Source organism: Anabas testudineus, chromosome 12, assembly GCF_900324465.2.
Source record: "Anabas testudineus chromosome 12, fAnaTes1.2, whole genome shotgun sequence".
NCBI lineage: Eukaryota > Metazoa > Chordata > Actinopteri > Anabantiformes > Anabantidae > Anabas > Anabas testudineus.
The window spans coordinates 11,429,050-11,453,437 of record NC_046621.1 but is presented as its reverse complement, the minus strand read 5'-3'; the positions used below and the strand labels follow the sequence as shown (position 1 = coordinate 11,453,437).

At 42.6% G+C, this 24,388-nt stretch overlaps 3 protein-coding genes across 4 annotated transcripts in view; all 3 read left to right on the top strand.

The window, feature by feature from the left end:
* The first annotated feature begins 1,520 nt into the window (after positions 1-1,520).
* On the top strand, positions 1,521-4,548 carry LOC113159213 (ras-related protein Rab-15-like). Its single transcript, XM_026355793.1, has 7 exons — positions 1,521-1,715; positions 3,120-3,180; positions 3,258-3,318; positions 3,407-3,484; positions 3,647-3,736; positions 3,871-3,936; positions 4,029-4,548. The coding sequence occupies exons 1-7, from the start codon at positions 1,592-1,594 to the stop codon at positions 4,185-4,187; spliced, it is 639 nt and encodes a 212-aa protein (XP_026211578.1). The 5' UTR covers positions 1,521-1,591; the 3' UTR covers positions 4,188-4,548.
* A 449-nt stretch (positions 4,549-4,997) lies between these two features.
* gpx2 (glutathione peroxidase 2) lies at positions 4,998-6,913 on the top strand. The gene is made up of 2 exons (XM_026355566.1): positions 4,998-5,760; positions 6,205-6,913. Exons 1-2 carry the CDS (start codon positions 5,539-5,541, stop codon positions 6,556-6,558), a joined length of 576 nt encoding a protein of 191 aa, XP_026211351.1. The 5' UTR covers positions 4,998-5,538; the 3' UTR covers positions 6,559-6,913.
* Positions 6,914-8,386: 1,473 nt separating this feature from the next.
* The window catches only part of LOC113158753 (signal-induced proliferation-associated 1-like protein 1), a 32,643-nt gene continuing 16,641 nt past the window's right edge, over positions 8,387-24,388 (top strand). The window contains exons 1-2 of one of the 2 annotated variants that reach the window (XM_026354918.1): positions 8,387-8,526; positions 22,688-24,376. In XM_026354918.1, coding sequence (XP_026210703.1) covers positions 22,888-24,376 — 1,489 coding nt within the window. In that variant the 5' untranslated portion in view covers positions 8,387-8,526; positions 22,688-22,887. Of the gene's footprint in view, positions 8,527-8,775; positions 8,861-22,687; positions 24,377-24,388 lie in introns of those variants that run through there. The other variant, XM_026354919.1, reaches the window with a different exon arrangement.

Below are 24,388 nucleotides of genomic sequence, written 5' to 3'. Positions count from 1 at the left end.
CGAATCCCTTTTATTTATAGTGATGCACCAAAATTGATTGTTTTTTTTATTCTTATGCATTATTGTCTGACCTCCTCTAAGTTTGGCTCGAGGTTTTCCCTAGAACGAAGGATGGTGATCAAGTTGACCTGTTGTTTTATTGGATTTTTCACAGGTTCAACTATTTATTTTCCTCTATTATTATTAAAAACAGTGTGACTATAAAATAAATCCCCTAATGGATACTGAATGTTAATACAATACAGTTAAAGGACAGTGACCTTTATTTTTGGTAATGAAAGTCCATTTCAGTGTGTAGTACATGAAACTGTATATTCTTAAATGGTGTGAGTTCCGCTAATGAGAAGCCTTCCCTCGAAACATTTGCCTGTGCTGGGAACGTTTATCTTTCTTTTCTTTCCTTTATGCAGAGGGAAATTAGTGTGTATGTAATCGATATTTGTTTGTTCCATTCCATGGAAATTACAGGTATGTTGTACATACTGCCAACGGGTGTCTTGCAAGTTAAGGCATACCTTTATTATGAGACTATAAATAAAACTATTTTATCCTTTTTGGGATGTATTTGTGGCTCAACATGTTTATTCATAACATCTTATGAGTGATGGAATTAACTTGTCCAGCTGCAGTTAATGTCTGAAAAGTGAAAAATGTAATAAAAGTGATTGAGGGCTAATGCACTGAACTACTGGAGGACATTAACCACTTTAAACATTTCTATATCCCTGTGTTTGAACTGTGGTGTCGGTTGTTGAAAATGAATATTCAAATTCGTTTTTGTACTTTGAAACAGAAATGAAGAAGACGGTAGTGTTGCATCAAGAAACACGTCTTCATTTGTGTTTTGCAGAAATAAATGAAAAATAAATAATGAAGGATTTTACCACCAGAATTAGATACTGTCAGTGTAAAGCAACAACTTTTTGTACATTTTAAAAATACACATTTCTACATTACACTTGTTGGACAGTATATTCATAGCTGGGTGTGGTTTTACTGGGGCCATTTTGCCTGGCTACAGCTCTAACTTTATTATTTGTTTAAATATTGAATTTAGACTAACTACCGCGTCGTGTCCTACCTGAGGCAGAATCATCAGGATGCAGGTAGCGTGCTGCCTCCGAGCGCCGTAGGAATATTAACTGCCTCGATGCATGGAAACGGAAAAATATACATTAGAGTGCAGTCGTTTATATGACGAAGTGTGGTGATTGTGAAGCAGAAACTATTTAAGTCGTGATAAAATTAAAGACAAATGTTTGACAACGTTTGGGGGAAATATAAGGTAAATATTAAATATTTTTTTAGTTTCAGTAGGTTCACTATATTTTTCTGTAGGCGTCATGCTTAATTCTGATAGAAAACCCCAAAAACAGTTCTCTATCTATTTAAAAAATATCACATAAACAAATAAGTTTTTAAAACTAGTCTCCTTTACTGTTCAATCTAACCGACTGAAAATTGTCCGAGCGCCGAAAAGGGAAATTTCGAGGGGTCCTGAAGGCAGCGGACGCCAACTGTATGAATAAGGACAGCAGCCTGGAGCTACTTGAAGAGTCATGCTTTCCTCTTATATTCTGAGTTTGTAGTCATGGCTAAGCAGTACGACATTTTGTGCAGGCTGCTCATGCTGGGAGACTCGGGGGTTGGAAAGACCTGCATGCTGCGCAGGTTCACGGAAAGTGAATTTGATCCATCACACATTTCCACCATCGGTAAGCCACGCAACAAGTTTTCAAAACACATATGGTGTCTGCTGTAGCCACTGGTTCACCGGGTTAACCGGATTAACATCAGTGAATACTTGTTACTGAATGGTGGAAGCTGAATCTGGGAGTTTGACACCACTGAATGCTCCTTTTATTCACAGTGTTAAATAGCAGGCCCATCACCACAGAGGGCTTAGTGCAAAGTGCCTTGGTCACAACTTGACTGAAAAAGAGAAAGCTATACATCATGTAATGGGAAAATATAGGATGTTTGGGAGAGCACACTAACAATGGAAAGGAAGCTCCACAGGAAAACATGATTTTGCTCCTTTGTTTTTATTCACAGAGCACATTAGTGCTTCATATCACTGTTGCCTCTTTTCCTGACAGTGAGACTAATGAGAGGGAAGAAAGTGGCCTGTTTTACAAAAAATAATAATAATTAGACAACACACACACACACACAGAGTAGGCTACACAGTAGGTTGTGATTAGTATTGTGGAGCCTGCTTCAGGGTAAAATGTTTGTCAACTGCACGCTGCTGCAGAGAGCTGGGTCTTGCGTGGTGGCTTTGGCATAGGATTAGACCCAGCTATTTGCATAGTCCATAAAATCTGCTTAATTTTTAGGTCAGATGTTGTGATGATTGGTAAACATTAAGCAACTTGAGTCATATCTCCAGATCTGTGTTCTAATTTCTACAATCCGGTCTTTAGAGGTGTGTGGGAATAAGAAGAAACTAACCCAATTACTCATTTCTTTAGCGTGTAAAAAAACTCGGTTTGAATCTGACACCAGCAACGCCGTCAATGTTAATGCAAATTCCCAGACTGAATAAATGAGCGCTGTGGGGGCAGGAGTTTGCTCCTTAGTGCAGCAGGTGCATTTTCTGCTTCTCCAAGAACATTCAAATCTCAATCAAATGAGGTGGATTTGAATACGACCTCTCAAACAAAGATCCTGCCGGGCACCGGAGTCAGCCGACCAACAAAATGTTGACATTTAATAGCAGATGTTGTAAAAGCACAGGATATGAGATGATAAGATAGCGTTTATTGATCGCGTGGAATAGTCTGTGTTGGGGACGCTGCATTGAAGGAACAGTATTGCAAGCAAGTTACTTCACACTGGAACTCAACTGCAACAAAGAAGTTTATTTAAGCTAATTGAAAAATAAAAAAATAAAAAAAGGGATTTTAAAAGTTGACACTATACAGTGGCTGAGATACTATTCATCAGGGGTAATGGCGTCAAGTCGTCTCTCAGGAGACCAGAGAAAATACTACAGAGCAGGATTCTTCACCAGTTTGTCATTGTTGCTCCAAAGTGAGATGTTAGACCTTTTGATTGTGTTGTATGACATCTCGTGTCTGTTTCGTGATGTTTTCTTATTGTTTTACTTTTTCTAGGAGTTGATTTTAAAATGAAAACACTTGAAATAGATGGAGTCAAGGTGCGAGTACAGATCTGGTAAGTTGCATTACTGCCACTCTTCACTGTTAGTGCTTTTACTTTTCCCTCATGTGCATTTTCCCTCGTCTGCGCAGGGACACGGCTGGTCAGGAGCGTTACCAGACCATTACCAAGCAGTACTACAGGCGGGCACAGGTGATCCCTCCGTGTGAACACCGGCATCACTTTTATGTGTCAAACTTGCGTTCCTTCTCTAATCCTTTTTTTGTGGATTCGTGTTCAGGGCATCGTCTTTGTCTACGACATCACGAGCGAGCCGTCCTTCCAGCACATAGCGAAGTGGGCCAGTGACGTGGATGAAGTGAGTCAATAAGCACGCTCATTCCACTCTCCTGCACTTTTTGCCCTTCACAGTGACCCAATATTTGTACTACAGCTTATTGAACAGTCGCTGCTCACTTGACACCCAGTGGATTAGAGCGAGTGACAAGATGAATCTGTCTCATGTTTGTTTTTTCTGCAGTATGCCCCTGACAAGGTGCAAAGGATCTTGATAGGAAACAAGTCTGACGAAGAACTCATGAGACAGGTGACAAAGGACCAAGGGAACAAGGTTTGATAGAGCCTAATTTTGTGCTTTTATCTTCTTTTTGTGTGGAATTTAACTCACTGTTATATAAAAATAACTAAAGCTATCAGTTACTTTTGGTGTGCTTATTTCTAATCATATTAAATGTAACCTCGCAGCTTGCAGAGTCCTTTGGAATGGAGTTTTTTGAGACCAGTGCTTCGACCAGCAGTAACATCAGTGAGGTGGGCTACAGAGTGACACCGCAGAGAAACTTCCTGCAACGTTGTTTTGCATTTGCATACACGCATTTTTATTTTCTTCCTCCTTCCTGCAGTCATTCACTCGTCTGACGGAGCTGGTGCTGCAGGCTCACAAGAGGGACGTGGACAACTTGCTGGGAGCCCTGGATGATTATCTAGAAAAGGCAGCTCTGGAGGATGAGAAGGGGAGTCGATACGCTGACGACAACACTCACAAGGCCTGTGCCTGTTGAAAGCAGCGCCATGGCTTTAAGACAGTCGTGCCTCACTGGTGTTTTCACTCAGTCCTCTTCTGCCTTCTGTGGCCTGTTGTGCAGGAGGGGGCTTGACTGCTTTCACTTTTTGTGAGTGAGTCAATTTACATAATAGTAAATGCAGTTAGGTAGCTGCAACTAACAGCACAGGGGCCAGTTTATATTCACTGAGCCCCATAACCAGGGGCTCCGTGTTCATTTTCTTTATCAGTACAGCACACACACATTTTCTTTTGTGAAATGCAGATTTGCACTAAACATCTACTTAAACAGTTTAACATATTCCACCTCGCTAGCCTCTTCCTTCCTTTTTATTTTATTTGCAAGCCACATATCAACAAATTGATGAGTAACAGCGAATCTGTAGCAAAGGCGTCTTTTCATTTTAAGAAGAGTTTAGATGCTGCGACAAGGCAGCCAGGGGACAGAGATGAATTATTTACACCTTGAAACTCAAACAAAGCAGGGATGGATTCCTTTTACCCAATGGATTTACTTCCTCAAGGGAGACGGTGCCATATTCATTGACTTTTCTGAATGTTGTGCATGATATATTTACCCTCCTGAATCTCAATTTGCTCTCAATGTGTTTTATGAATGTCACCGATATCACTATGTTTTGTGTATAAGCACAGTAAGTAAGTCACTGCTGCTTAACCTAGTTTGCTGAGGTGCCACAGAACTGTAATTTTAATATATGTAATTGAAGTTATAATAATTAAATAAATTCAAATTTCATATTTAAATATAATTTTGTACTGGAGCTTTTGCTGAGTCACAAAATTTGGATTGAGAGTGACGTTGGTTCAGTAGAGAGCTGGAACAGTAGCTTCATTCATATTTGATGATGCTGTGAAAGACAGGTGATCACATGTTAAATTTTGAATGCCTGAGAAAACCGATACATGCCCAAGAGATACCATAAAGCCAAATACTGTATGTGCTGCAACACTTGCTATTATTTTCCCCACTCGACCACATGTAGTGATGCTTATTATAGTTATAAATGTTTAACAGAGTCCGAGAGTATCAGAAATGCATTACCAGAGTTTAAAGCAATGAATACTGAATTTAGGAAAAACAGAAACACATTTCTTGTTGTAAATCATTTAAAGCTACATGTACATGGACTTGTGTGGTACTACAATCAGTGGTACATCAATGTATCTGAACATATGAAGAGTGTCGTGTGTCAAGTCTAGATCAGTTTCCCGTAGAGCAACCTGACACCAGTGAAGGGGAGCTCTGAGTGCATCAGGTGACCAAATGGTTGGATACTGGCACATACTGAGACCCCGTCTGCCTCCAGTGTGGAAGCACACGAGTCAAGATGACGTTCATCGCCAAAACTTTCTATGACTTGAAGGCCACCACGCTGGAGGGGGATATGGTGGACTTCAACGTGTTCAGGGGACGGGTGGTCCTTATAGAGAATGTGGCCTCGCTCTGAGGCACCACGACCCGGGACTTCAGCGAGCTCAACGAGCTTCAGAGAAGGTACCCCCATCGGCTGGTGGTCCTGGGTTTTCCCTGTAACCAGTTTGGATATCAGGTCAGTTCTGCAGCGTGTTCATCTGAGGCACTTCAGTGTGAGCCTGCGAAATCTTGTGTGGACACAGGCCAGAAATCACATGTTGATGAATGCACTTCATCACCCAATTTAATGTTAAGTGAATTCTGCTTCTTTACAACTGTTTTTACATCTTGGCCAGACTAGAGTTTCACTTCTAAAAATTAATGTTCTCTGACTGAGAATGATCCCTACTGTGTTTACCCACAAACTGGGGAATAGCCTGAGTGCATAGTGTCCAAACTCTAGCTGGTACAATTAGATTATCCTGAGCTTTCTGACTTATAATGCTTTAGGTAACCGTAAATTATGTTAATTGCTGTTTTCACCTGGATTTTCAGTCAAAGTATGAGCCTTAATCCTGTACCCCAGTCAGCTAGACCGAATTTCCTCAATGTTCTGAAAACAAAAACTTGTGTTTTGCAGGAGAACTGCTCCAATGGTGAGATCTTAAATTCACTGCAGCATGTGCGTCCAGGCGGCGGCTTTCAGCCCAACTTCACCATGTTTGAAAAGTGTGACGTCAATGGAACAAACACACACCCAGTCTTTGCCTACCTGAAAGACAAGCTCCCCTATCCTGATGACGACCCCAACTCCCTTGTGCAGGACCCCAAATTTCTGGTTTGGAGTCCCATCAGCCGGACCGACATCTCTTGGAACTTTGAGAAATTCCTCATTGGGCCTGAAGGGGAGCCCTTTAAAAGATACAGCAAAAAGTTCCCCACCATTGACGTCGAGCCAGATATTCAAAGACTGTTAAGATTAACCAAGACTTAAGAGTAGCTTCCACCTTTTCACTCCTAAACATCAAAGCTGATGTTCTGTCCTCCACACTTTTAAGCCTTATTAAATGAGGGTGATATTCTGAAACTCTTAGAGAATATTATCTGAGGCCTCATAAGTGCTTAACAACTGTGGACGAACACATTCAGTGTATTTTTCAAACATTGTGGACTCAAGGAGAGAGAGAAAACATTTTATAGTAGATTTCCAAGTTTAAAGAAACACCTCAGTAAAATAATACATTGACTAGAAGGGAATCTCCTTTTGCTTTTCCTTTTTAGTTCTTGTCCTGTGCTAACCTATCCAGCAGATGGTGCTGTGGATTTGATCATGCAAACAGAAAACCTCTGCCATGCTTTTATGAATTAGCATTCAGCGCATGCACTCATGAAATCTTTGCACTGGAAAAAGCATTAAAGTCACATTTTTCTCTCACTGATGTTTTGTGTATTTTATTTGTATTTGCCCACACAAACAGCAAGGTATCAGATATAAACGTTGACAAAGATGGATGTTTTCATGTGTGAAACAGATCTGTATGGGTAGAGAAATGAGGCTTGAAATACAGTAGGACAGATGTGGAATCACGATGTGTGTAGTCACTGCATACAAAAATAACTCCCGTCGTTCTTCTGCATTATGCATCCTCCAAACGGCTGATTCATTCTTTATTTGTTGAGCTCTGGTTTCTCCAGTGCTTTGCTCAGTCTATATTTCTAAGTGAGATCTGCTGGTACCAGTAGCTTGCACATTTGCAGAATGCTTAAATGCTACAGTGAAACATGGAGATGAGTCCCAAATCATGCATTTGGGAAAGCATCAGCCCCGCTACAGTGTAATGAGCTGTGTTTCAGCCCTGTTTCCAAGGTCTGCAGATTAACGGTGGATTTTCTGCACATCCACTCATATCCATGTCAGCTAATGATGTCAGAGCCACAGGCTACAAAGTCAAGGCAGTGCTCTGATGTTGCCACAGTGAAACGTTCACAGTCACCTGACACCGAGTGACATTTAGTGGCAGTGGTAGCTGTAACCTGGTCTTATCTTTGCACATCAAATGTTTGTGGTATCACGATGAAGGAATTAATGTATTTCCCAGATTTGAACTGGTCTGGATGTAGCCTATTAGAAAAGGCACACACTAGCAGTGTAATACAAGGGCCCCCTCCTTCAGCATCTACTCTACAGACAGCTTCAGATCATTTGTTTTTAAAAGATGAATCCCTTAATTACATTTACAGAAACAATGTAGACATGTAAACAATTACAGTAATAGAATTAAAAAGAGAAATCAGAGAAACTCCAGCTTTGGAAAATCCTTTTCACAGTTTTGTTGGTTTGAAATAACCCTACACAATGTTTAACTTTGTTTGGCAATAGTAATGTTTCTTTGTCTTTTTTTTGTAAAGATTGTTTCTTAATTGATTAATTAATTTATTTATTTTTCCTACACTGAAGCTCTTGTGTCTTGACTGTGACTACAAAGTGTTTGACCTATTGCTAAAAAAAATAAAATAAATAAAATCAAACATTTGAAACGTTAAACTTAAACAAATAAAAATAGAAAAGGGTCAATAGAGAGCAGCAACATGTACGTTAAAGCTCGGTGTGAAAATGAGAGGGTTTTTATTTAAATTGCATTTAGATTTAGATCGTCCTTCGTTTTTTAGGGCAGAGTGGGAGCTCTTCATATCCCCCCCCCCACCTCGGTCTTTCCGCCACAGGTGAGCACTGTTGCCACGGCAACGTTTGCTTTCCCCCCCTAAGACGCCTTCTCGCGAGACTCCGGGGGCAGCGCGCGAGAGCGGAGGGAGGCAGCCTGCAATGAGCTCATCCCTCCAGCAGCTGCATAGCGCAGCGAGCCGAGCACGTAACTTTCTATCAAACTTCCAAGTTGCCTCCCCGAGGAAGGCACCGGGGCTTCTTCGGGTCTGAACCGGAGCGAACACGTTTCCCCCGAAGGTAAGGAAGAGCCGTGCGCAGTTTGGGTTTCGCACTCATGGGATACTGTTACGAGTTGAGACAAAAAGCAGGAAAAAAAAAACAAAAAACCCCGCTGAGCGTTGTGTGACATCCAGAGAGAAGGTGGCGTTTTGGGTACGAGGTGCCCAAACGCCACATCTGTGGGCTGGAGGGAGGGTGGAGGAGGTGGTGGTGGTGGTGGTGGTGGGGACAAAGCGCAGCGTTGTGCTGCGTGGAGGTGCAGTGTGGAGCCAGTGCGCAGTCGGTGCCAGTGTTTCCTGTAACTACCCCGATGGGCAAGAAACGCTGCGTCCGCGACGACGACTGTCAAAACGTATGTATGTATGTATGTATGTATGTATGTATGTATGTATGTATGTATGTATGTATGTATGTATGTATGTATGTATGTATGTATGTATGTATGTATGTATGTATGTATGTATGTATGTATGTATGTATGTATGTATGTATGTATGTATGTATGTATGTATGTATGTATGTATGTATGTATGTATGTATGTGTGTATGTGTGTGCTGCGTCGCTGTTTGTCAAGGGCACAGCTGGAAGGAGACGCTTCACAGGTGGCACCGTGCACGTTAAATCACCACACACAGGACGTGTGCATGTCTCTCCTCTCTCTCTCTCTCTCTCTCTCTCTCTCTCTCTGGGCAACTGTTACCACCCGAATTTCTCCTATTTCCTTCCAGCATGGTACACCCCGTTCTGTTCTCACATGAGAAGATATGTCAGACGTCAGGTGATTTCCATGTGCCACATCTGCCTCGTTTGTTTTTCCAGCATCTGGATTACTCAGATCAGGCTAAAATGATTGTGTGGTGATGTGAGACGCCACGTTATGTGCTGAATTCTGTACCCCAGGGTGTTCAGGAGGCTCTTTACTGAATAACACCTACTGAGGCTTTACTTCTATTGGACTGTTTTGCAACAGACAAACTATTATGGTGGGGGGCAGCCTGATAAAATAGATTGATCTGGCAATGCATGGCTGCAAGGCAAACACAAACTTGTTTAGATAATAACAACAGACACCAAACACACATAGTAATGTTTCCACTGTGTGAGTAAGACATTAAAAATCACTGGGCTCCTATCTCGGTGGCTGCTGCAGCAGCAGTGCTAGTCAGACTTGGATAACTTGGCTGTTTTGCAGGTTAGGGAAGGATGATTCGGAGTTTAGCTTTGGGCAAGGATCAAGGATTGTTAGCATTCTTGATAGGCTTAGCTGATCCACAGTAGGCATGACTGATCATACAGCTCCACCGCTATTTTTTACTGGCGACTCTCCTCTCGGCTCCGTCCCGTTTACTTGCTTCATCCACACTGGACGGCGTCTTCCGTTTTGTGATGCAGCGTCATATAGGGAATTAATCAGGCCCTTTCTCTTTGTTTTAATCTGCCAAATCTGTACTTCATGCTGCTGACAAAAAAATGTCATTCACAATTATGATGCACGGGTCTTAAAGTGGCTCATTTAGGCTGCAGCAGCCATTAGAGGATTGTTTGTTTTATGTTATTAATCTCTAATCTCTACACACAAGATGACTCTAAATATGTTTCCTATCAGCATAAGTAGCCCTCCTGAAGGACATTTTCACTTTTCTTTTTCTTTTACTTTCCATATAACAATAACAATTGTTGTGCTTAATCTGTAGTAGTTTCTTTGTAGCGCGCCCACACATTCACAGAGGGATGTTTCCTGTTGCTAAGTTGAGCTTATGTTTCTATTGTTTCTCGTGCATTGGCTCGAAGGGAATAGCTCGAGCAAAGATAAAAGACGACAACAAGAGCAGCATTGTACTGCTTTATAATTTGCTGCTCTGGTATGAGTGAGCTGTAATTATGCTAAGTGGCCATCATGAAATGCTTAAGTCAACTGTTTAAATTGTATAATGAATAATGAGATTGTTGTTATGATTCCCAAGTTCAAAGTGCATTCTTCTATATTGATTCAGTGATTTCATGTCCAATGCTACTTTGATCCTTTGTTACTGTAACAAACGTTTAAGCTCTCAAAGTTTCTTGGTCTCAGTTTTTGGGAACGTCTGTCGCCACCTGACTGGCTGATCTGAAGTTCGTGCCCCTGCCTCGTCTAACTCTGTGCTACTGATGACAGACTAGACGTTGAGATGTGACCTTGGATCATCCTGTGTACCACGATGGCTGATATTAGCTGCAAGGCTGATTTCTTAATGCTTCTTCGAGACCAAAATGAGTCACATATTCCAGAGCTTTGACATGAGCACCAGTAGCAGCTGGAAACAAATTACTTTTAGAAAAAAAGGAAGGTCCCATTAGCTTGAACATGAGTGATGTGTCTGACCCGTATTAGTCAGCCCATAGTCAGAAGTCAAATGACTTGATGATAATATGGCCTCCAGTATTTTTTTTAGTGTCTTTTTGCTGGTGACTGAGGGGTTGATGAGTTTGACTGTAATGAGGTTTGACTACGATTCTGCATTTCCTGCTTGCTAAACGGCTGGAATGCTCTGTCTTTGTCTGGATCGGACAGTCCACTCTATACCAACCAATGGAGGAAAGCAGAGGGCTTGGACGCTACAATGGTGGTGATGTAATCCCCTTTCAGTGCACTGTCATCAAGTAAATGCGTGCAGACAATGAAAAATCCCCCTCCTGTTCACCCCACCTGCCACAGAGTTTGGGGAAGTTTGACCTCACAAAAATGCACATATGTTCGGAGGAGATCCTGCAGGACTTGCTGACACTGGGAGTTCACCAGTGTGGGACAGGTGCAAAGTGTTGCCAGTGGCCACTGTTCTGTACCTGACTGACAGCTTAGGTCCCCATTTGGTGGTCTGTTATGTCCACAAACTAAAACGAGCTCCCTGTGACTGGTTTCTGCCATCCTGCTTCCAACTCGTAACCACAAACCAAAACCCACAATCATGCACAGATCAGACGCTGTGTAATTCCCCTTTTCTGCTCCCATCAAACCTCATACATGCTGAAAATAGTACAGAATGGGACCGAGATCGGAAGACAAAGAAAAAAGGTTATGGTTTGATAAAGGGTTTGACAACCAACTACTGAAAGTGAGGGAAGGGGGGAAAAAACTTTCCATAATCAAATCTGGGATTCTGATGATGATGTGTTGCTGCAGGCTATCTCTGCTGCCACATATTGATGACGTGCTCGGTATTGTCTCGACATGCCTGCCAGTTGCTACACTGTTCCTCTGTTTGGCCTGTACATTCTCTCTGGAACGCATTATAGAAATGTGCTCGGTGAAGAATCAAAACAGTGAGCTGAGTTGCAGGCTCGTGCCCCACGCCGAGCTTATGTGGGCAGCGGTGGAAAAATAATTCCACATAGAAAAAGCACCCGAGCTTTTTGCTGTTGTCTCTTCTGTGGACAGAAATCTGAGAACTAGTCAGGAATGTGTGAGGGCTTGGTCATGGCTGAGCTCAAAACAGATCTCGATCCTTGGACAGGTCTGTTCAGCTTGTTCTCATTCCTGTTCACGTTTACAACTGTTTTTGTTATTAGGAGTCGCATTTGCCATCCGATGTGTAGTAGCACAGGAATGCTTGCACAACAATACAATGTGCGAGGTTTTCTCCTGAACACTACTTAAGGAACACTCTCTGAGAACAAAATACTCAATGAATGCAATGTTGCAGTCTGTGTTGTGCTTTGTTTCCTGTCCTGAAACTCTCAAACTGAAAATCCCTTCTTGTGTTGCTCCAAAATTCCACATCCTTTGCTTTGGACCCAGGGAATCCATTTCCACCCTGTGAGTTCCTGCTTTGCTCTCTGTAACGCTGAGAAGGAAGAATGAGACCACTGTTGACCAAAGGCTCGCAGTGCTATATTCAGATGACTTGTTGACTTGAAACAAATAGAAGTTTCAGGTTGGCTGCATGAGAAGAAAATATGCAAATGACCTTAAATGTAGTAGACCCATGCAGCACAGCCGTGTTCATATAGCACAGAAGCAAAGTAATGGCATTGTTAATGTTCATGTTATAGTGTGTAGCAGCACATTGACTGATGAATCAGGCCGTAGTCTTTTTCCTTGTTGCTCCAGGTGCAAAGGGCAGATACAGCTGCCTAATAACAAACATGGCTGCTTTCCCAGCCCGTCCTCTCTTGCTGCCTGTTTCCTGTGTATTTCATTTATGTATTCCTGGATACCCTGCCTACCGGTTTGCTTCACAATAAACAAAGTTAAAACTGAAAACGGATTTAGAAATATGTACTAATGTTACAGTACATGAAGTATGATTCTTTCTAAGCATAATCTAACAACCTCTTGTGTTAAATTAATGTATGTGACAGAGCACGTCTCTACAGAACTTATGTTCAGCACAGTTGTCATTACCAGACTATCGAGAAAGCAAGGTGTTGTTGCTGTGTTTGCATGGTTATACCTACCTTGAATGCTAATGTGGTTGAAAAAGAAAAACCTGCACCTGTACTGTAATCTGGTTTGCTGTTATACGCTGCCCCTGCCTACTTTTAAAATACCCCATGCAAGTTAGAAAAACACGTGCTCTGTGACTGAGGAATTCCAGCCACGAGGATAGAGAGGGATGTGTGATAATTGCATTTTGCTTTGTTCTGTATCAATAAATAATAACTGATAAGTAAACTGCATGCTTGTATTTTGCTGTAGTGAAGTTTGACATAAACAGTTTTTTTGGTGTTTAATGGAAACAAAAGTATTACAAACACTGTACTTTGGGCTGTTGCTTAAAATGAGATGTGGTTTGCGTGGGACTGGTTTGAGAACATGATAAACCACAGCTGCAGAGCTGGTGGAGGGTGCCAGTGCAGTGCAGGCCAGCGGCAGCAGGCTGTGCAGGTTGCGTTGTGATTTCTTGGCACAGCCTGTGATTTAGCAGGGCACCACTGTTATGCAACACTAGCTGACTTATTGCAGTCCAAATGACTGTGTGAATTGATTAACTCAATGGCCTGACTGTTTATAATTGCACGGGGCGATGTGCTGGACATTTGCCAGAATCAATGACTGGAAATGGTTTATGTGTATAACTTTGCTATGCTGTTGTTGTGGATTTTGTGTTCTTGTCAAACCTTTCCACTGGCAGGATAGTATATTAAGAAATTACTTTCCATTTCTGACAAGTAATGCTTATTACTGAGGCACACCTGAGCCAGAGAGATCTCAGTTGGGGAATTAGGCTGTCCTCCAAGCTGTAGGGGACAACAAAGTCAGCACAGGCTACTCTAGAGACATGGCAGAGAAGCAACCCACCCCCCCACCAGCCCCTGAGGTTTACTGTTAGGATAATAAGCTCTTCCTTTGCTGCCCCCATCCTTCAGTGCACTCTTCCTCATGTCAACTCATGCTGAAGCTTTCCACTGCAGCCCATTGTGTTAAATGCTTACCTGGATATGCTTTATCTAATGCCTCTATCTATGCAAATAATTAAAGGGTTAATTACAAAATTAGTAGAGTACATCTTGCAAACTAGGTACACAGTTGACTTCTGGTGGCAGCAGAGCAGCTATTTGACCAGTGTGAGGGGATATTAATCAAGCTTTCACCTTGACTCAGGCCTTCCAGGATGGCTTCCTATGTTGTCCTTCGGACTCCCAGTTAAGAATTGCATTATTCCCTAGTAACACTCTCATGCTCCATATACAGTTGAAATCCATCTCATTACAGCCCCCTCTGTTCATTTGCATAATCAAATTAGTTTATGTGCACTACCCTAATTGCTGCAGAGGTCTATTTGTTTCCCAAACAGCTGTTGATCGATTTAAAGATCCGTTCGACTGATGAAAATGAACTCATAAGCATGTACAGAGCATCTTACCATAGATTTGATTGCATTCTCTGGTGGCTTTTTAAATAGCCCGAGGTCAGTGCTCCTGCTACTGTGGTGGAGCTCATGCTTCTCATGTTCAGTCAGCAGGGTCCTGACCCTTTGCAAACTGCCTAATCCAGCCATCACAACGTTTCCTCTTTCTAAATATCATGATGTCACAACTTGTCCAGACAGCTCTGTTAAGCGCAAACCTACATGTCAATCACAAAGTATTTCATTCTTAAAATGCAAGTTGAACAACACAATGACTTCCTGTGGTTTGGTTTTAGGTTTCTTGAGAGTTATGTTCTCGTTGTTTTTTTCCCAGTCAGACTGTTATCTGATTTGAGAATTCAGTTACTGTGTTAGTGTTTAGCAAAAGATACAGTGTTATCACCCGGGCCATCATTTCCTCTCCAAAAACACTCGATTATATCTGAGTTTGTGATTTTGTTGTAGGAAGCGGGGCGTAATGAGGTCTCTCAGTACTCCTCTGTGGAGTGGTTCATTTGCTACCTATGTAATCAGGCAGAGGATGTGAAAGGACAGGGCAGTGGATGACTTCCAAACATTGCAGGCATCTGTTATATTGACACCTCTGCTGTCAGGCTGCTGTTGACTGACCTTGCTGTTGTACACGAGGACTCCCCACACTGAACCCTGTCCTCATCTCAAATCCACATTTGCATTCTTTGCGAGCCTACTGATGCTCATGAATGCACATCATCACAATCCCTTTTTGAAGACAGTAAAATAATAAACTACTACCACTACATATGTCAAGGTACAAGCTTTTTGATACAGTTTTCCACTATCAGCGGCTCAGATCCTGATGCTCTCATTAGTAGAAGAAGGCTAGAAGTTTGAACAATGATTAGTTTGTTTCCAGTGAGAACAATTAGGTTACATGATGGTAATCCAATGATCATTAGTATGTCATGCAAGCTTGTTGTATCTAAGCATGATGGTTTTCAGGAATATTATAGATCATCTCCATTTTATATCCCGTGCCATGGGGCGTTGGAATAAATGGCTATATTGGCCTGGGCCCAGCTGGGACTGGTAGTGGGCACATGACCAATATTCAGTGATGAGCAGGCACATGCACATAGCATGGTGAAGGTCTGGCAGGCAGTGTCTGCCACCACTAGATGCTCTCTGCTCCAGGCAGCCAGCAGTGCACGGTAACCTCTGAAGCATGTCATCTCCTGAACCAGCCTTCACTCAATCAGCACAATCCATTATCTGATTGACATTTTGATTGACATCTGGTGACCCAGTCTGTTTATTCCAGTTCAAACTCTCCTACAGTTTCACAGCTCTGCTGCTACTGGTGATAATATGATATTGATTCAGTGGATTAGTCAAAATAAAATCATGTGAGCAGGAGTGCTGGTTTACACTGATTTGTTTTGCTTATGAGCTTCTATGGTCCAAAAATACAGTAATAGCAGGTTTGTAAATGAGTAGTGGGCCCTCTGGCTGAGCCTCATCTCCCATCTTTTGGCATGTGTAGAGGCTGAATTATAGACAGCAAACACAACTATTCACTCAGCCGTCCTCCTTGAATCAACACTCTCAATTATACTGTTGCTACACTCACATCTATTTTAATCTTCAACTGATGGAAACTGCTTCATGTCGATACAAACATTTGAACACACAGAGTCGTGTGCCAGCTTCTTGCTGAGCTAGGAGTAGTGGTTTGGTAACAAATGGGTCTACTGCTTCTCAGATATTAAGCAGGACGATATTTGCCTTTTGTAGGGAGAATAAAGGAAACTGAATGCCCCTATAAACACCTCTTCAGCACAGTCTGCCTTGTTTAACAAGGCATACTACTGGGGAATGCTCTCATTGCTTTGGTGGGCTGGATGCTCACTTCAGCAACACAATTTTGTCAAACATGTCTGTAAATCAATTTTTTCTTTCACATAACAAGTGTAAAGTTGAAGACAACTCTAGAGCTTTCTCTCTCACTATGTCACAGGGCAACACTCCCATATAAATCACCTCTTTTTCACCTGGAGGAAATGGTGCAGTAGGTTGCTGGAGTGTCGGTGTCAATTGTCAGTATTGTCAGTATTGTCATGTGTTTTTATAAAGCCTTTGTGTTAGTTAGCCAAAATATCTGCAAGTATGTCAGCCTTTGTAGTGAACCTCAGTGGGCTGGCTTTCCTGATGTGTTGAAACTGGCTGCCTAGGACATGGATTATTCTGTAAGCAAACAAAAGTAATAAAGTCTTAAACAATAAGATTAATTTCTAAGCAGAGGTAGACAGAAAGATAATATTAGTTTATGGGATGTTTACTTGTATTGGGTCTATACAGGGCTGCCCTTTTCCATTCATGAAGTAAGGGAAGAAAAGTAGGGGCCCTTACAGGTTTTGAAGTGTAGCATGCTTCACAGTCACCTGCAGGTGAGAACGCTTTCAAGCTGGCAGTTGACAGAATGAACTTTGGGCTTTATTTTCAGTTTTTGGCACAATGCCACCACCTCTGCTTAGGTTTCCTGCAATTATCTTTATGGTGCTCCATCAGTGTAATGCCACTTACACACAAAAGCCAATTGTGTTTGCTGATCAGTAAATCTGCTAATAATCAGCCTGTGTTCGAACACTTTACTTTATACCAGACTGTTATAACAGTCAATATATAGGTCAATCCACAAGTGATCACGACACCTGTCTGTACCTTTTACTACTCTTAGACTACTACTACTACTACTACTAGATTACTACTAAACTCTAAAGACAGACCTTTCAGCTGATCCCCACACCATGTGTGGTCAGTTGGAAAATAAAACATTGAGTTGTTAACACTGCGTTTATTAAAGTTGAGAATGGCAAAGGTTTTGTGTTACATCATTTTCTAGGGTGACATTTTTTTTCTACACCTTACAAAACACTAGACAATATTATGATGATCCCTCATTGACGATGAACTAGGATATATAAGTTTTTTACAGATTGGCACCTGATTGCATTTACTGTACATTTTACTATGTATTTCTTTTAAGAAGAGATGATTGGACTTTACACAGAGACCATAACTTATTTTTCAAACCTAATTCTCAAGAAAAGGTTTTTTTAATATGTGCCAAGTACAGCAGAAATAACATCTCTTTGAGCTGATGGGAGACAGAGAAGACCTGTCTTTGATGTCTGCAGAAACAAAAGGGAGTTTGGTTTGTCTTATTTAAAAATAGCTATTCTCCCATAAGTTTTCAGATTTTATTCTTATGAGCTAAATCAACAAATGTGTTGTTTACTTAAATTTTATGAATAATTCAGTGTTTATTTTGAGGAGTTTGGTTTAATCTTGCATGTGTGTGTACGTGTGTTGGAGCCTTTGTGTCTTTGAGTAGGTACCTGTTCACGTGCATCAGGAGCTCCCTGTCTGTCTAATGGAGTCCTGGGGTTGGTGATGGGCAGAAAGGGCAGGGAGAGGGAAAGTGCAGCCCAGAGCAGGCTTCCACTTTTAAAACTCAGCCCCTAACTGCAGCTCAGAAGCCAGCCAGCCACCTCATTAGAATTTTTTACATTCCTCTTCAGGCAGCAGTAAACTGCTTTCTTCGCCATTGCTCTTTATAATGCTCAACTTTTAAAAGCTGACAAGCCCAAATCTGAGCCTTCTCAAAAAAGAAAATTAATCTATAACTCCGCCAGAAAACACGAGGCACTAAACCAATACAGGCTTGGCCTCTAATGATGAATGTATTTATGGACCATTTAATTGTCATACTGCTGTGCAGCATGTTTGTCATGGCTTTACATACTTAGAGTCAATCAAATCCAAGCCTGTTTAACACTGTCAGCTTTTTTCACCTTTTTACGGGGTAGCTTTAAAGTTAATGTATAAGAAAAAGTAAGTCTTCTTTACATTGGACAAACAGACCACCTCAGCTGTTAGCTGTGCAATTAGCTTTTTTTTAGAGGTAAATGGCCCTCTAGGAGCTGGATAAAAGCTTGCATTGTCAAACCTCTAGACCACCCAGATAATAGTCCTGGAAATAGGAATAGGTTTACCATTACTAACTATAAACTATGTCAAGTGTTTCAAGTGTCTTTTTATCCCACTTTCTCTGCGTACGTAAAGCATTAAACCCTGGTGGATAAGAAGAGAGGAAGAATCAAGGACACCCTTTTGGAGATAATGGCAACAAATATATTCTGGCTCTCATCCAAAACTGTCTTCTCGTGTAAGGCTGTGAGCGAAATTCACTTTGCCAGTGGTTAGCTCTGCCCATTACTGAGTGGACTGTGCTTCAGTGATGGCAATGGGCCCGAGCTGGGGCACAGCGGCAGCACATCAGGGACATTGGCGATGATGAATGTTGATATGGTGCCACTGGATTTTTGAGGCGCTCCAACTACACATAGTTTTGTGTCTCGTGTTTGGTCCGCTGAAGAATTTGTCAGCCCAGTTCCTATTTCATTGTGGTATGCCACTTCATCCAGAGCCGATAGCGTACATCAAAGCTCTAAGTGTGAGTTGATTGCAACGATAAAAGACAAGCCTGTTGTGAAGTCATGGCAGACTTGGGCACAGTTACTCTGTTATACACACACTTTTCTATCACTTGGACAGTCAGTGTAGCACTGCTCTCTAAGAATTTGCCCGAACATGTCCTACTTCTTTTCCCCCCTCGCACAGACGTTCATCACTTCCTCCACTGAAATTGGTGGAATTCCAAAAGCTCAGCTCACAGTTGACTGATGTTTGTATCATTTGTCTGCCAGCATGTCTGTCTTTACTTCTGCGAAGGTGTCAGTTTCTCAGGTTTGCTCAATCAGAGAGGCAAGTTTGTGTGTGGTTGTCAGCCAGATGCAGGTATCCAGGAAGAGGGAGCAGACTGGAAAAAAGAAAAGAAAAGAAAAAGAGCAAGACAGATGGAAAGAGGGTGGTGGCAGAGATGCTTTGTTACTTCCTGTGCATCTGTTGTGCTTATGGGCCGCCGTGGTTAGGCTACACCTCAGTGGATATGTGGAGACCTCAGGTTACCCCTCAGTCCCTGCCTGACAGGAAATGATGTTTAGTAGGAGTCTGGATTTAGTGTTATTGCAGTTGTTCTTTGTTTTTTTTTCTCTTCTGAAGCTGCAGTGCTCTGTCTGACTGGTGCACAACCTTATGAGCAAGCTCTCTTTTTGTGGAAGACTTGGAAGCCTAACTGCAGGCTTGCCTCAGTGTTTAGTTGTCATTTATACAGACACCAGAAAGTAATGTCTTTTTATCCTTTGTGCTCTTCCGAATCACCTGCCAGTTAATGTGTTGCAGCAGTGGATTGTAAAACAGTTAAATGATCCTCATGTGATTCTCATGCTGATGTACTCAACACAGATAATTTTCTGCTTTTTGTTTTAAGCCTTCTCTCCATTTATCTGCATTTCTGTACGCATCCTCAAAGTTTTTTTGTTTTTTTTTTATGCTTTTGTTTCTCTTGCTTCAGTGTTTGTTTCATCTCTATTTCTCCTCAGTTCCACTTGCATTCAATTCATCTGGTTTTCCTGGCAGGCCTCATATAGACAGCTACAGTATAGTGAGTTTCCTGTGCCAGGCAATTTTCAAAGACTTCACTGTCCTGGAATGCGGCCGTAGTTTTGCCCAAGCCAGGACAGAGGGAACCTTTGTGCGTGTTGCCTAAAAGCCCAGTCAGCCTTTAGAGCAAGGAAAGATTAGGAGACACGGAGAGCCAATGGGCTAAATGGTAGGGTGCCTGTTTGAAAGCCAATGGTGTCAGCCAAACAGCCCCTTAGCCCCATTCAAGCACGCAGTAATTACAAGCTTGTAGGGCAGTCCTTCAGCTCCTTTGTGTCGGCTTTGGAAACACTTGCTCAGTCTACTGGGAAACTTCATTCCCCCTCTGTTTGGAGACCCTGGATGAAGAGTCTTTCAACTCCAGCATGCTGTCCTTTCTCTCTGGGACACCAGTTAGACAAGCCAGCTCAGCAACTAGGATTTCCCCTCTAGGCGACACTAGGTTTGTGAATGTCTATCACCCCAAGGTTCTGTCGCAAAACAGTGACTCAGGTCTTGTTATTTTTGTTTGTTAGAGTTGTACTGATTTATGTGAGTCAGACTGAGAGACTCAGACCCTAGGTTCATGCTTTTGATTCATCACATTATTCATCTGACCTGATGACTGACTGCTGTCTGTCCTACACCTGCACTTCAATGTGGAATGTCTCAGGAAGGCCCCCTGTCTGAGTCATGCAGGTAGAGTCTTAATAGAGGCATGTTAGCATTTGTCCTCTGTGTTGTCATCCAGAACACCAAATTATAGCTCTTTTGGGGTGTACCATATCAGCAGCCCTTCATCTGGACCTTATAGACAACCTGGAAGGTCAGAGCCCCTGTTATTGGAAATAAACCTCAAATTTCATGAACACATTCAAGCTGTTTTATTCTGCAGTGGTTGAATATGAGTTGAAAAGAGATTCTTATTCATTTTTTTTTTTTGTTATTTCCTAGTTTCTCCTCAGTGGTCTCTTCTTTAGCAGCTTTCCCTGTCACACAAATATACACACAGACACACTGTCTCAATGCCACACTCCTCCCTTTAATCTGACAAGCCTATGAAGTCAGTCGTCTGTCTCTGTGTTCGTCAGTGAGGAGATTAGAGGTCCGTTTCTAGGACGTGTGTGCATTGCTTTTATTCATCTGCCTGTCCCCGTGGACACTGCAGCGTGAGGGAATGAGGCCCAGCCCTCTGGGACTGGATTTTCCGTTTAACTTAAATTCCCTGACTATTTTCACTCTCATTTATATCACAGAGAGGTTGTTAGTAGGACATGATCTTTTTTTTTTTTTTAATTAATTACTGAGTTGTTATTAATCTGCTCCAGACACTTAATCCACTGCCATGCCCTAAAGAATTGATGCCCATTCATTTGAGGAGTGTGTGGCAGGAACCCATTCTTGTGTGACAAATGAAAGATCACAGTGGAGATATTTTCTTTCATCTTATTTGACTTTCCTCTGGCTGAAGATTTCGAAAGATGCATGAAGGTTGCATAAAGTGATGCAGGGGTATCTTGGTCGACTTTTGATTTAAGCTATCTATCATGAAAGCTTGAAGCTGTGAACATACCAGGACTTTTAATTAGAAGATTGCCCTGCTGATTTTAATTTTTATGTAGCTTGTTATTGATGTTAGGACCCTTTGTGGTTGTGGTTTTAAAAGTTAAATACGAGCAGAACTTTGATTGCAAACCAAATGACAGTTAAATGGTTAGGTTAGAAGAGGAATCATACCTGAGGAATTTTATATGGCTTGTTTATCGTGACAGTGGACCAGCAGAAGTGTATTCTGCAGCTTAATTTGCACAGGTTTAAAGCTTTGTTGTGAGAAAACCCTCTTTCATATTTGAAGGGAGTCTGACAGGGAATGCTTTGATATAGGGACTCTGAAGACTGAATCATCTCCAAAGCCTTGAGATTTTACACTCGACTTGTAAATTGATGTTGATATTATCAAACAAACTGCATTGTGTGGGGGATCATCTGACACATCTCTCAGCTGAACGTGCCGTCGTGGGATGGTTGCTGTTACACTCACAGTGCTATGTCCTCCTTTCTATTTCTCTGATGGTGAAACACCCACATCTTTGATTACTTTTAATGTTTAAAGCAAAGGTGAATGTCGTCTTTCCATCTAGAAATGTATATGTCTCGGTTACCATAAACTTGGCCCTGATGTAGATGGAGTGGTCTGAAAGTGGCTGTGCTGTAGGCCCGTCACAGTGCACTGATTGCCAGAGGCTAATGTGATCAGAGTCACAGCCAGGCAGGAACGACTGAGAGTGGAGCCTTAATCTTTCCCAGTGTCTTACTGCCAAATTGGCCCAATTTGTCAGGCAGAGGATCATCACCCACTTCTCAGATGACTTTCAAAGAGCTCCTTTGCTTTTTGATGTGCAACTTGGGATATTTGATCCCGAAAACTGCAATAACTGCATTCAACATTACAATTCAGTATTGTTGGATACTAAAGTGACATGTGAAAGACGGCAGACAAGTCACAAGCCAAAAGTCAGTGACAGAGGGAGGTTAGAGCTCTGCTAGCTGAAGAGACTGGAGTTCATTGATATAGCCAAATGTTATTTGTGTCATTCATATGTAATCTTGGTTATGACCTCCTTATCTGAAATTCAATGCCAGTGACTTTTCACTGGTTTGTAAAAAGGCGTTAAAGCTGTAGATTCCTGGTTCCTCCTAAACGTCCTTGACACTGACAGCCAGTATTAGCACCATTTGTGCTATTACTTTGTGTTTGTGTTTTTTCCTCCTGAAATTCTTACTGTATGCACTGACTGATTTCTTTTTTTTCTCTCTCTCTCTTCAGGATTGTGTGTTTGGTGTAAGAAAAATGCCAAGTGGAAGTGAGGAAGCGGTATGCCGCTGAGGAGCTGCCTCATCACTTTTTCTGCCTCTTCACTTGTTGATCCAGACAATCACTGTGCTCATGAAGTCAGAGAGCAGTGTTCTATCCCTGAGGCAGGCATGTCTGCCTGCTAGGTGCCTTTAGCCTTTGGCACTGGTGTCATGACCAGCCTAAAGCGCCCATCCATGGAGCGCACTGTTGGGGGTTCCATCCCCGCCACTGATGAGTTTTACACCCGCCACCTCCGTATGGTCAGTGGAGGCGTTGTGCCAACCCGCACAGACAATGTCCATGCCACTGTGAGCACAGGAGTGCCTAAAATGGGTGTACGGGCTCGCGTGGCAGACTGGCCCCCGAGAAAAGACATTGCAGGGGCTGTGTGGCACGCAGCTACCGATTCTGAGAACTCTAATGTGCCCTCAGCTGGAAAAAGTCACATTAAATTAGGCTCGGTTATGAGCCCTCAGGACTCATCAATGCTGCGTAACATCCACAATACTTTGAAAAATCGTGCCCAGTCCCAGACTAACAATTACAGCCCTGACACCTCTTATCTGGCCCCTGGAGACTACAAAGGGCCTGCAAATAGAAACGCACGGCAAAAACGCATCCGCCAGCGCAGCAACAGTGACATGACTATCAGTGAGATGGAAGGGAGTGGGGACAGTGGAGAAGACTGGGGTCCATCATCTGGCGCCAAATGGTCCCCTCTTCATCGCGAGTACGGTAGCACCTCCTCAATAGATCAGCATGGAGCATCTGAAGAGAGCTTCTTTGAAATGCTTAAGGGCTATCAAGGAGGCAAAGTTGACCAGCGTAGCCCAGCCCCAGAGAAATTAGGGGACATACTGAATGTTGCACCCAAGCAGGCTTCCATTGATCTTCAGGAGGACACAGAAAGCCAGACTTCTAGAGCTAAGGACAGAGATAAACCGCCTAAGAGACGCACCAAGTCTGAGACTGGGGGTGAGTCTATATTCCGCAAACTTCGGAATGTGCGGGGTGAGTTGGACTCCCCCAGAGTGGGGTCTGATGTGGAGGACAGCAGGACAGAGGACTTGGGCCCTCCTCTTAAACCCTGGGTGTGCCAGAAAGGATTTGCCCACTATGATGTGCAGAGCATGTTGTTTGACCTTAATGAAGTTATTCAGTTGCGGCAGACTGCAGGCAAGAGGAAAAACACCACCACAGGAGCGTCTGCTGCTGCAGTAGCCTCGGCTACTTCCACTCTCTCATCCACCCACAGCCTGCCTTATAGCTCCCCGAGTGGCAGCCAAGAAGAGCTTAGTTTGAGGGACAGCCCTGGTCTCGATGCAGGAGATGAACAGAGCAATGAAATGCTGCTAAGTTGTCCATGCTTTCGCAATGAGATAGGTGCTGATGGCAATGGAAGGCGCAGATTGGGAGCAGGTGGGACAGGGTACCATGGGCTTGTGGGTGGTGTAACAAATAACAGTGGCTCAGGGATTCTGAGTGGGGAAGGAAACTTTTATGAGGCATCTGCAAGCCCACACTGCACAAATGCTGGAGTAGCAGTGCTCGAAGGACCAAAAGAAGGCCCCAACATGCTCAGTGAAAAGAGCAAACATTACATCGTGGAGCATGTAGACCTGGGCGCATACTACTATAAGAAGTTCTTCTACCATAGAGGTGAGGGGCATT